We start from the raw sequence: 9,230 nt of genomic DNA on the forward strand, positions 1-9,230 counted from the left end.
CTAATAATAATGCGACATTAATAGTTCATGTTGTAAAAAGTATTTTTTAAAGGCAGCTCGTGACAGTAACCTCGTCTTGCCCCACTCAATCAATATAAATGTCATGTTTGAATAGGGAGTTTCACGTGTGTTTGAGTTCTGCATATTGTATTACGAGGAAGGCCATTACTGTATCCCTGTTGTCAACTGCTGGCTCGTTACCCCGCGTGCCCGTGTCAACGAGACGCTGCTCGCGCGTGGCAGTCGATAGCCTACCTGCTTTGCTCGTGGCCGTGTTTACGTGCGCGCGCATCTCAGGTATCTGCGGTTCTTTAGTGCTATGAAGTTACGCGCGCGGGAGGAACCGATGCAGAACCGAGGCGAAGTCCGAAAGAAATGTGTATCTCGTAGTTTATTCTGATACAAAATCTTTTGTTTTTAAATGGCTTAATTTCGGTCAGTTTTAACCCGTCGTTTATAGTGTGGGCGAAACAATGAAAGACATACACCTGCCATCCGATTCATGTATCAATGGTAAGAGAGTTTGTTGTCTTATTTAACGACTATCGTCAGTAAGAGCCTAGCTTAAATTGCGATATGATTTTATTATGTGTTTTTGTGCATGTAATGTGAAAACTGCTTTTGGTAGGGTGATACTTGAGGTTTAAATGAGTTTTTTTTTTGTAATGGTTGCATATTTGAGTAGTTATTAGTTTCGACTCATCAATGTGTTGTCCTTTGGAAAGGATACGAATGACATCTTGTTTATTAACATATGATAACATTATTTGTTTAAAGGACAAACATTCCTTATTGTATGATATCAGCCTTTCAGTCAATGATTGGCCATACCTTTGGTTCCACTGTTCCCTATAAAAACACTGTATGATTTATAAATTATATTAAAATATAAATCATATTAAAATGTTGAAGAAAAAGTAACAAAATGGCAGCCTATAGTGGAGTGCATTGCCCTTTCTTGCCATGCTGTCAGAGATGAAATACTGTTGTTTTAGTAATGATGATTTAGCTGTTTCATGTGATTTTAAAAGGGATTTTTTATAAAAATGTATTAATAAGCTGCTGTGAAAATGAACTAATCAATTTTTCTGGGTGGCATTTTTTGGTTTGAACAATTTTGTTGGGCATTTTACTCCCAACAAAAACTGTTTTGGCAATTTAACCTATTGTTGTAACATGTAGTTCTTCTTTTTTTCTTGTGATCAGGTTCAGTAATAAGGATCTTCTGTCCCACGTCCGCCTCTGTTTGTGTGTTTGACACGGGTGTTGACAACACGTCTTTTAGTGTAGACAACTCCAATATAAACTCTACAGTCAACACAGCAGCTCTCACCATCGACAAATGGAGCAACTACAATTTCTGGATGGGCTTGTCGCTGGCCGTGCTCTCAGCTTTCCTCATAGGAGGAAGTATTATCCTGAAGAAGAAGGCGTTGCTGCGTTTGGCCAGTATTGGGGAAACAAGAGCAGGTAAGGCAATTTACATCAGTATTTACATAATACAAAAACGTCAAAAGTGCCATCAAATTCTGATGCAATAAACCTTGCATGGTGTTTATACTTTAATATTCAGAATGTTGAGTTACTGGTTTTGTTTTTGAGGGTATTTGGATTTAATGCTAATTATTTTACTTGACTGAATAACAATTGTGAAATTGGTTGAAACTGGTTCCTTCTTTGTTTGTGCTTGACTAAATAATGACAGAATCACCAGCAGGCTCTGTTTTGTGTTATTTAACAAATTGCATATGTGAAAATGCTTGCCTGTTTAGCTGAGGGAGGTCATGGGTACCTTAAGGACTGGCTGTGGTGGGGAGGCCTTTTGACAAGTAAGTGAAATGCAAAGCATCTGTCAGTCATCTTCCTTTGATGACTCCAACAAACTTCGATAACATCCTGCATTTTTTCGCAGTGGGTGGAGGTGAAGCGGCAAACTTCACAGCATACATGTTTGCTCCAGCCACAGTGGTGACCCCTTTAGGAGCTCTCAGTGTTCTTATCAGGTAACTGCACCACCCTTATTTACCCTCGCCAACGGTTTGCTCCACATAATGCTGTGTAAACTTTACAAGCCTGTGAGTGAGAGGACTAGTATATTTTGAAATATATATGACTGTAATATTGCAATTCAGGTTGTTTAACATGTTTTACGCAATTAAAGCACATTTGACTGAGCTGTCGGGCCCAGGTAAGACCCCATAATGCTACAGTATGTTAATTAATTGTAATTTGTATACAGTTTAGGACTAAAATAATATAGATTGATATTTTCATCAAAATATTGCTTTTATTTATGTAGTTGTGTACACTATTTGTGTAGTTTGTAAACTAGTTTTTTAATATTTTTGAAAGAAGTCTCTTATCCTCACCCAGGCTGAGTATTTTATTTGATAAATACAGTAAAAACAGTAATATTGTGAAATACTATTGCAGTTTCTGTTGCTTAATATCATTAGATCATTCTTTCATCATTAGATCAACATTCAGCATTTAATAAATAAAAGTAAACGGCATTTATTTAAAATAGAAATCTTTTGTAACATTGTAAATACAAAATATCTTTACCCTCACTTTTGATCAATTTAACACATCCTTACTTGATAAACGTATTAATTTCTTAAGTACTTACTGACCCTTTTGAACCATGACATTTAGGGGTTGCACCGACTAATCGACTTCAATGCTCTGCCATGACGCTTTAAGCTTGATGTCGACTAGTCGCTGGTCCTATAGAGGGCGCAACAGGATAAAAAATCTTTGAAGGACTTCCACATTTACGCTCCGTTTCCAAATAGTTAAAATGACAAATAAATGCATACTCTGAAAGCGCTCCACAAGACATGTGTGATTATATTACTGGATGCTCGAAATGGAACGGGAGAATGCACGTTTTAAACAGCTTATTGTACAGGTAAATTAATCGCCGTTCTAATCTAATGGCTGCTGCACTGTAACGCGCACACACATTACAGACAGTAGCTCGCACACAGTATCATTCAGCGCGGAAATGTATTGTCAACACTGTTCTGTGATTTCTCAATAAAATAGCTTAGAAACTGAAAAGTTAAAGCATATATTTCTTAACTAAATGCCACAGCTTCACTACTAGTAGAGAGACGCTTTCAGGTAGAATTAATTCACACACGCAATCGCTCTCACTAATGCATTCATATGAATGTAATCTTTACTGTGCTACTTTATCTGTATCTGATTTAGAACGAGCAGAAATCTGTGAGAAACATAACTACTCAAAGACCAAAGAACTGTTAAAAATGAGCTGTTATAAGAGCAATAGCCATGTGGGCACTGCTGTGTCATATGCCATAGCTGTGCACAAGGTGTTTATCACAGCTCCAGAGTCCAGACTTATTTGTTCATTAATGACGTCATCAGCGACTAGTCGACTTCGACTCGACTTTCATCACATAAAAGTCGACTTTAAAAAATCATAAGTGACAAAAACATTAAATTTTTTCCCAGGCCCAATCAATTACTGTCCTTCCCCGCACGCAACCTGTCAAATGTCTCCCCCAACATACAAAAAAAACATTTAATTGTTAATAGTCTCAACAGAGGTTGAGGCAAATGTCATTTTAACACATACTCGATGTTCAAAGAACATGCTAACTGATAATTTCAACAACAGTCATTTCATCATGATATGATTATTATAAACATATACCAAGATTATATCACGCACTGATCTCCATCTTTATCTTCTGAAGTCATGAGATAACACTTGAATGTCCCTTTCTCATTACGAGTGCATTGAATATGTTTATGGCCTTTTGTGTTTCCTAGTGTTTTCACTAGAACTAAATGGAGAGGTATTCATGTTAATGTTTATTTACTCTCTTCAGTGCAGTTCTGTCCTCCCACTTGTTCGGAGAAACAATGAATCTGCTAGGAAAACTTGGCTGCATGCTCAGCATACTGGGAAGCACTATAATGGTTATACATGCACCTGAAGAGGAAGAGGTGACGACGCTTACAGAAATGACAGCGAAACTGTTGGATCCTGGTTAGTGTTTCAATACCTTTAGTTATAGAACTGAAAACATGTTGTAATGGATAACAGCAGCTTTTTCTGCTTCTCCTAAAGGTTTTCTGGTGTTTGCCAGTATTCTGCTGGTTGCTTGTATGGTCCTGATCTTCTACGTCTCTCCTCGCTTCGGTCAAACTAACATATTAGTCTACATCAGCATCTGCTCTCTGCTTGGAGCGTTCACTGTGTCCTCGGTCAAAGGCCTCGGCATTGCGATCCGCACCATGTTCTCTGACCTTTCAGTGGTCCGTCACCCTCTCACCTGGATTCTTTTGCTGACCTTAATCGGATCCATCATCATCCAAGTCAACTATCTGAATAAGTCACTGGACACCTTCAATACGCTCTTGGTGTATCCCATCTACTATGTCTTCTTCACCACCGTTGTCCTGAGCACCTCTGTGATTCTCTTTAAAGAATGGGGAGCCATGTCAGGAGTGGATGTGGTGGGCACCATCGGGGGCTTCTTGGTGATTGTGATCGGGGTGAGCATGTTACACCTCTTCAAAGACTTGAACGTGTGTTTTGAAGATCTAAGAAGCAACCTTTGTCAGCCACAGAGCCCGTCGAAGAGGGAGGACAAGCACATCCTCATAGAGAACATCGAGAGCCTGCCGCCTATGAGAGAGGAAGGGCCCAGAGTCTTCATCATCAGCTGAGATTATATCCGATCTCAGCTAGTTTGAATATACAGTTTAGTAATATCCTCACTTATTGATCTTAATTGATGATTTCCTCTGCTGAAGGCTGCTGTACTATGACGCAGTGATTTGGATTGGCTGCTGCTGAGTACGGTGATGACGCAGAATTTATTTTAAATATTATTTTTCTGTTACTCAAATTTGTGACTTGAATCAACTTTTAGCAACCTTGGAAATGTTTAAAGACTGAAACCGCATGAAACAGAGCATGATGCAGCAGAACTTCAAATCTTGCTGAAAACTGCCAGTGAAGCACCTAATATACAAAATATATTTTTCTCTTGAACGGAACTGTGTGGGTTATATTTCCAGAGAAATATCTTGAAATAGACCAGTGAATCTAAAATATTTGCATTCATTTTGAAAGGAAAATAAATATATATATATATATATATTTCAAAACATTTGTTTTTCACATACTATTAAGACAATTCACATTTACCATGATGCTGATTCATACATAATGTTTATGGACCAAACAAGATTCATGATTAGGCCTGAATCTGTGCTGTCAGGATTCCACAGAACGTCAACCAGATTTTAATTCGCACAGTAGCCTACTACACAGCCCCAATCCTCGTGTGTTGGTTTATTTAATGTTTTGTCTAATTTGCTAATGCTTTCAGTTGCTTCTAAACGCAGTATCACATTCATCGAATGACTTTCCATATTACATTTACGCAGATTTGGAAAACAAGCAATCAATGAATGATGTGTGGGTTAATTGAGTCTGTCTTACAGAGACCTGTTCCTGTAAACCGAATAGCTCCAAATGTCATGAGAGACAAACACTATAGAGTTTACCTTTTAAATCATTGGCCAGAAGAGCACTGGATCAAATGACTCTGTCAATAGAACTTGTAGCCTGTGTGACAGTTGGCATCTGTTTCTCTCAAGTTACATTTGGTTTGATCAGAAAAGATCAAAAGTCCTTAGGACAGTGATTCTTACATTTTAAAATAATTAATTCATTTGTTTAAGAAAAGACCTCTCCGCCCAATGTTTAACTATGCAATGTTTGTATTTAGCATTACACTAGCATTTCTTTGAGAAAACCGAGTCAAATGCATAAAAGTACATTTGCGTGATAGAATTTAAAGAGTTTATCCAAAGTGTTATATATATATATATATATATATATATATATATATATATATTTGCTAAAGAACGTTAAAAACATGTATTTCAAAATAATCTACAACAGGATTTTTCACTGTGTGCTCCAATATTCTTTTTAGATTTCCTGCCTGAAATCTCCCATAGTTCAAGAACAGCGCATAGTGCCAAATTGTCTTTCTCAGTTGCACCAGCAGATAGCACACTACACTCCAGTCAGTCTCACATTCCCTGGCATACAGGACTCAAAACTGTTTAAACTACTTATTACGAATCTCACAGAGCTTTGCATAGGTGTGCCTGAACGTCTGACACTATTGGCCAATCAGAATGCTCATGCTTCTCAGTGTTGCTAAGATACAGTGAAACAGTGTTGTAATGCAAAAGGGGCTTAAATCCTAAATGGTTCGAATTAAAGTTTTTAATCAATTCACACATACATTTAAATGCTTGAAACAACTTTATTTTCTTTTAAATGTAGTTTTAAAAAAGCATTTTTATATATTAAGCCACATTTAAAAAAATATACATAAGAATGTCATTTTGACAATATGTTTTATTAGAATATTAATGACTTGAATTAGAATTATTAGAATGTATGGCTGGTGAAAATTCAGTTTTGTCAGCACTATAATACATTTTATTTTAAAATATATTCAAATAGAAAACAGTTATTTTAAATTGTAATAATATTTTATAGTATTACTGTTTTTAATGTATTTCTGATCAAATAAATGCATCTTTGGTGAGCAAAGGTAGGTGTGTGTGGCGGGGGATACTGGTCATTTTAGTTGACCTTTCGGATGTATTTGATAAAACCCTTTATAATATAAAATTAAAGATACACTGTGTGTGGATTTGCATGTTACTGTATATTGTAACTCTTAAAGTGATTTGCAGGGGTATTTTGTTTCTTTTTTTAAAACTTTGTAATGCCATTTTATTTAATGTTTGTCATCTTTTGTCAAAAAAATTATATTTATAAAAAAAAATTCAAAATTTTAATTCAACAATAAATTCAGTTAAAATAATATACAATCAGTCAAATTAAATCAGCATCAACAATTCATCTTTGCAGGAGGTGGCACAAAAGAAAACAAATGTGGCAATATTTAAATGAATTTAAATGTATAATAACAATGTGATTAGATTAATGCTTTAAATATAAAGTTTTGAATATAGAAATATTAAATTGAAACTGAACCTGCAATAAGGCAATAATGATTGGTTAATAACACTGTTCAAATACATAATGTAGGCTAATAGAAAATAAAAAATTTGTGTACATTACATGTTATTACAAATGCCTGCAAATGAGCCAAAGACCTGGTAATTGCTGCTGCTACACTTACAGGACAATCAAATCCTTGTTTATGCTTTTGGCCAAACATTTAATTCAAATATCCACTTAATCTTTCATTTTTGGCCACCTTTTTGCTATAGATGACACAGCCTCTATCATTTCTTCAACAAAAAACATGTGGACATCACAACCCTTACAAAAATAAACCATGGTTTCATCGTAGTAAAACTGCTTAATTTTCTTTTGCGTTATTTCTGAATGCTTGAGACTATAAAACCAATTAGACAAATGTTTTAATAAAGTCATAGCCATAGGTAAGCTACAATTGTAATTTGTAAATAATACAATTTATTAACTTTCATATTCTATTTTGACCCCTATAGTAGGTGTGTTCCTCTTCAGGAACTCGAGCTGCGTCGAAAAACACTAGGGGAACGCCGTTCAGCGTGACGGGCTCTGAATCTCGTGTGTAATCAGACCAACAGCTGGGCGAGACGTCACGGCGGGTGACGTAATGACCAGGAGGCTATAAAAGCACGTGCGGTGAGACCAGCGCCAGCTTTTTGTCGTTCAGCAAGCGCTCTGTGTGTGTCAGTCTGATATCTGTTTGTGAGTCATATTTGGTGTTGTCTGTCCCGTAGGGCTAGAAGATAATTATGTCTAAAGCACATGACAAGTCACATCTTTTGAGTAGGGGCGAAGGCAGCCAGCGTTTCAAACTGTGTGTTCCTCCCTGCCCGCGTTTCATTACGGGTGCGGACACACACAGTTTGTGCGTTGTCTGCCTGGGAGCGGAGCATGCTGAGTCAGCTCTTGAGAGCGCTGACTGGCCGCATTGCGAGTGTCTTCCCATGCATGCTCTCCGCTCCCGAAGGGCACTCTTTGCGGAGGGTGCTTTCGCAAGCGGGCGAGTCCCTATCTTCTTCCTCACCCGCCAGATCCGGCGCTCGCTCACCGGGATCGGAAGCCCGTTCTGCGGTTACTTCCCCCACCCCGCATATTGATAGCGGCTCCCTGATGTGTGAAAATTATGGGGTTAAAGAAAAAAAAATATTTTGACTGAAAATTTTTCCTCAGCCAAACCTCGTTCCACAGCCATACCCGTCACACACCCAGTTTAAGAGCAGTGTAGGGGCACCTTCTAATCAATAATAAAACATTCTGATAAAAAAATTGCCTTCCTAATATTATGTGATATTTGACTCCTTAAAGTGATTTGTTCTTTTTATACCTTTTAATGCCATTTTTTTTTATATAAACTTTTTTTTCCAAAAATTTTAATTAAACAATCAATTCAATTAAAATAAGACACAATCAGGAAGAATAAGTTACCAGTCAAATTAAATCAGCATCAACAATTCATCTTTGCAGGAGGTGGCACAAAAGAAAACAAATGTGGCAATATTTAAATGAATTTAAATGTATAATAACAATGTGATTAGATTAATGCTTTAAATATAAAGTTTTGAATATAGAAATATTAAATTGAAACTGAACCTGCAATAAGGCAATAATGATTGGTTAATAACACTGTTCAAATACATAATGTAGGCTAATAGAAAATAAACAATTTGTGTACATTACATGTTATTACAAATGCCTGCAAATGAGCCAAAGACCTGGTAATTGCTGCTGCTACACTTACAGGACAATCAAATCCTTGTTTATGCTTTTGGCCAAACATTTAATTCAAATATCCACTTAATCTTTCATTTTTGGCCACCTTTTTGCTATAGATGACACAGCCTCTATCATTTCTTCAACAAAAAACATGTAGACATCACAACCCTTACAAAAATAAACCATGGTTTCATCGTAGTAAAACTGCTTAATTTTCTTTTGCGTTATTTCTGAATGCTTGAGACTATAAAACCAATTAGACAAATGTTTTAATAAAGTCATAGCCATAGGTAAGCTACAATTGTAATTTGTAAATAATACAATTTATTAACTTTCATATTCTATTTTGACCCCTATAGTAGGTGTGTTCCTCTTCAGGAACTCGAGCTGCGTCGAAAAACACTAGGGGAACGCCGTTCAGCGTGACGGGCTCTGAATCTCGTGT

General features: G+C 36.6%; 1 protein-coding gene across 2 annotated transcripts; it reads left to right on the top strand.

The window, feature by feature from the left end:
* The first annotated feature begins 217 nt into the window (after nt 1-217).
* LOC107559426 (magnesium transporter NIPA2-like) lies at nt 218-5,422 on the top strand. 2 transcript variants are annotated; one of them, XM_016243251.1, is made up of 7 exons: nt 218-513; nt 1,207-1,470; nt 1,773-1,829; nt 1,913-2,003; nt 3,861-4,021; nt 4,103-4,530; nt 4,606-5,422. In XM_016243251.1, the coding sequence occupies exons 1-7, from the start codon at nt 474-476 to the stop codon at nt 4,702-4,704; spliced, it is 1,140 nt and encodes a 379-aa protein (XP_016098737.1). In that variant the 5' UTR covers nt 218-473; the 3' UTR covers nt 4,705-5,422. The 2 variants fall into 2 exon arrangements, with proteins under 2 accessions (XP_016098737.1, XP_016098735.1); XM_016243249.1 differs by having other exon boundaries at nt 224-513; nt 4,103-5,422.
* Nucleotides 5,423-9,230: the final 3,808 nt, after the last annotated feature.

Source organism: Sinocyclocheilus grahami, unplaced genomic scaffold (genome assembly GCF_001515645.1).
Source record: "Sinocyclocheilus grahami isolate Dianchi unplaced genomic scaffold, SAMN03320097.WGS_v1.1 scaffold684.1, whole genome shotgun sequence".
Lineage (NCBI taxonomy): Eukaryota > Metazoa > Chordata > Actinopteri > Cypriniformes > Cyprinidae > Sinocyclocheilus > Sinocyclocheilus grahami.

Excerpts from the sequence above, each read along its gene's own strand:
- LOC107559426 (XM_016243249.1), top strand. The coding sequence starts at position 474 with ATGAAAGACATACACCTGCCATCCGATTCATGTATCAATG. Across the intron at positions 1,830-1,912 it reads GTGGGGAGGCCTTTTGACAA|TGGGTGGAGGTGAAGCGGCA; the intron begins GTAAGTGAAATG and ends ATTTTTTCGCAG. Across the intron at positions 2,004-3,860 it reads GCTCTCAGTGTTCTTATCAG|TGCAGTTCTGTCCTCCCACT; the intron begins GTAACTGCACCA and ends TACTCTCTTCAG.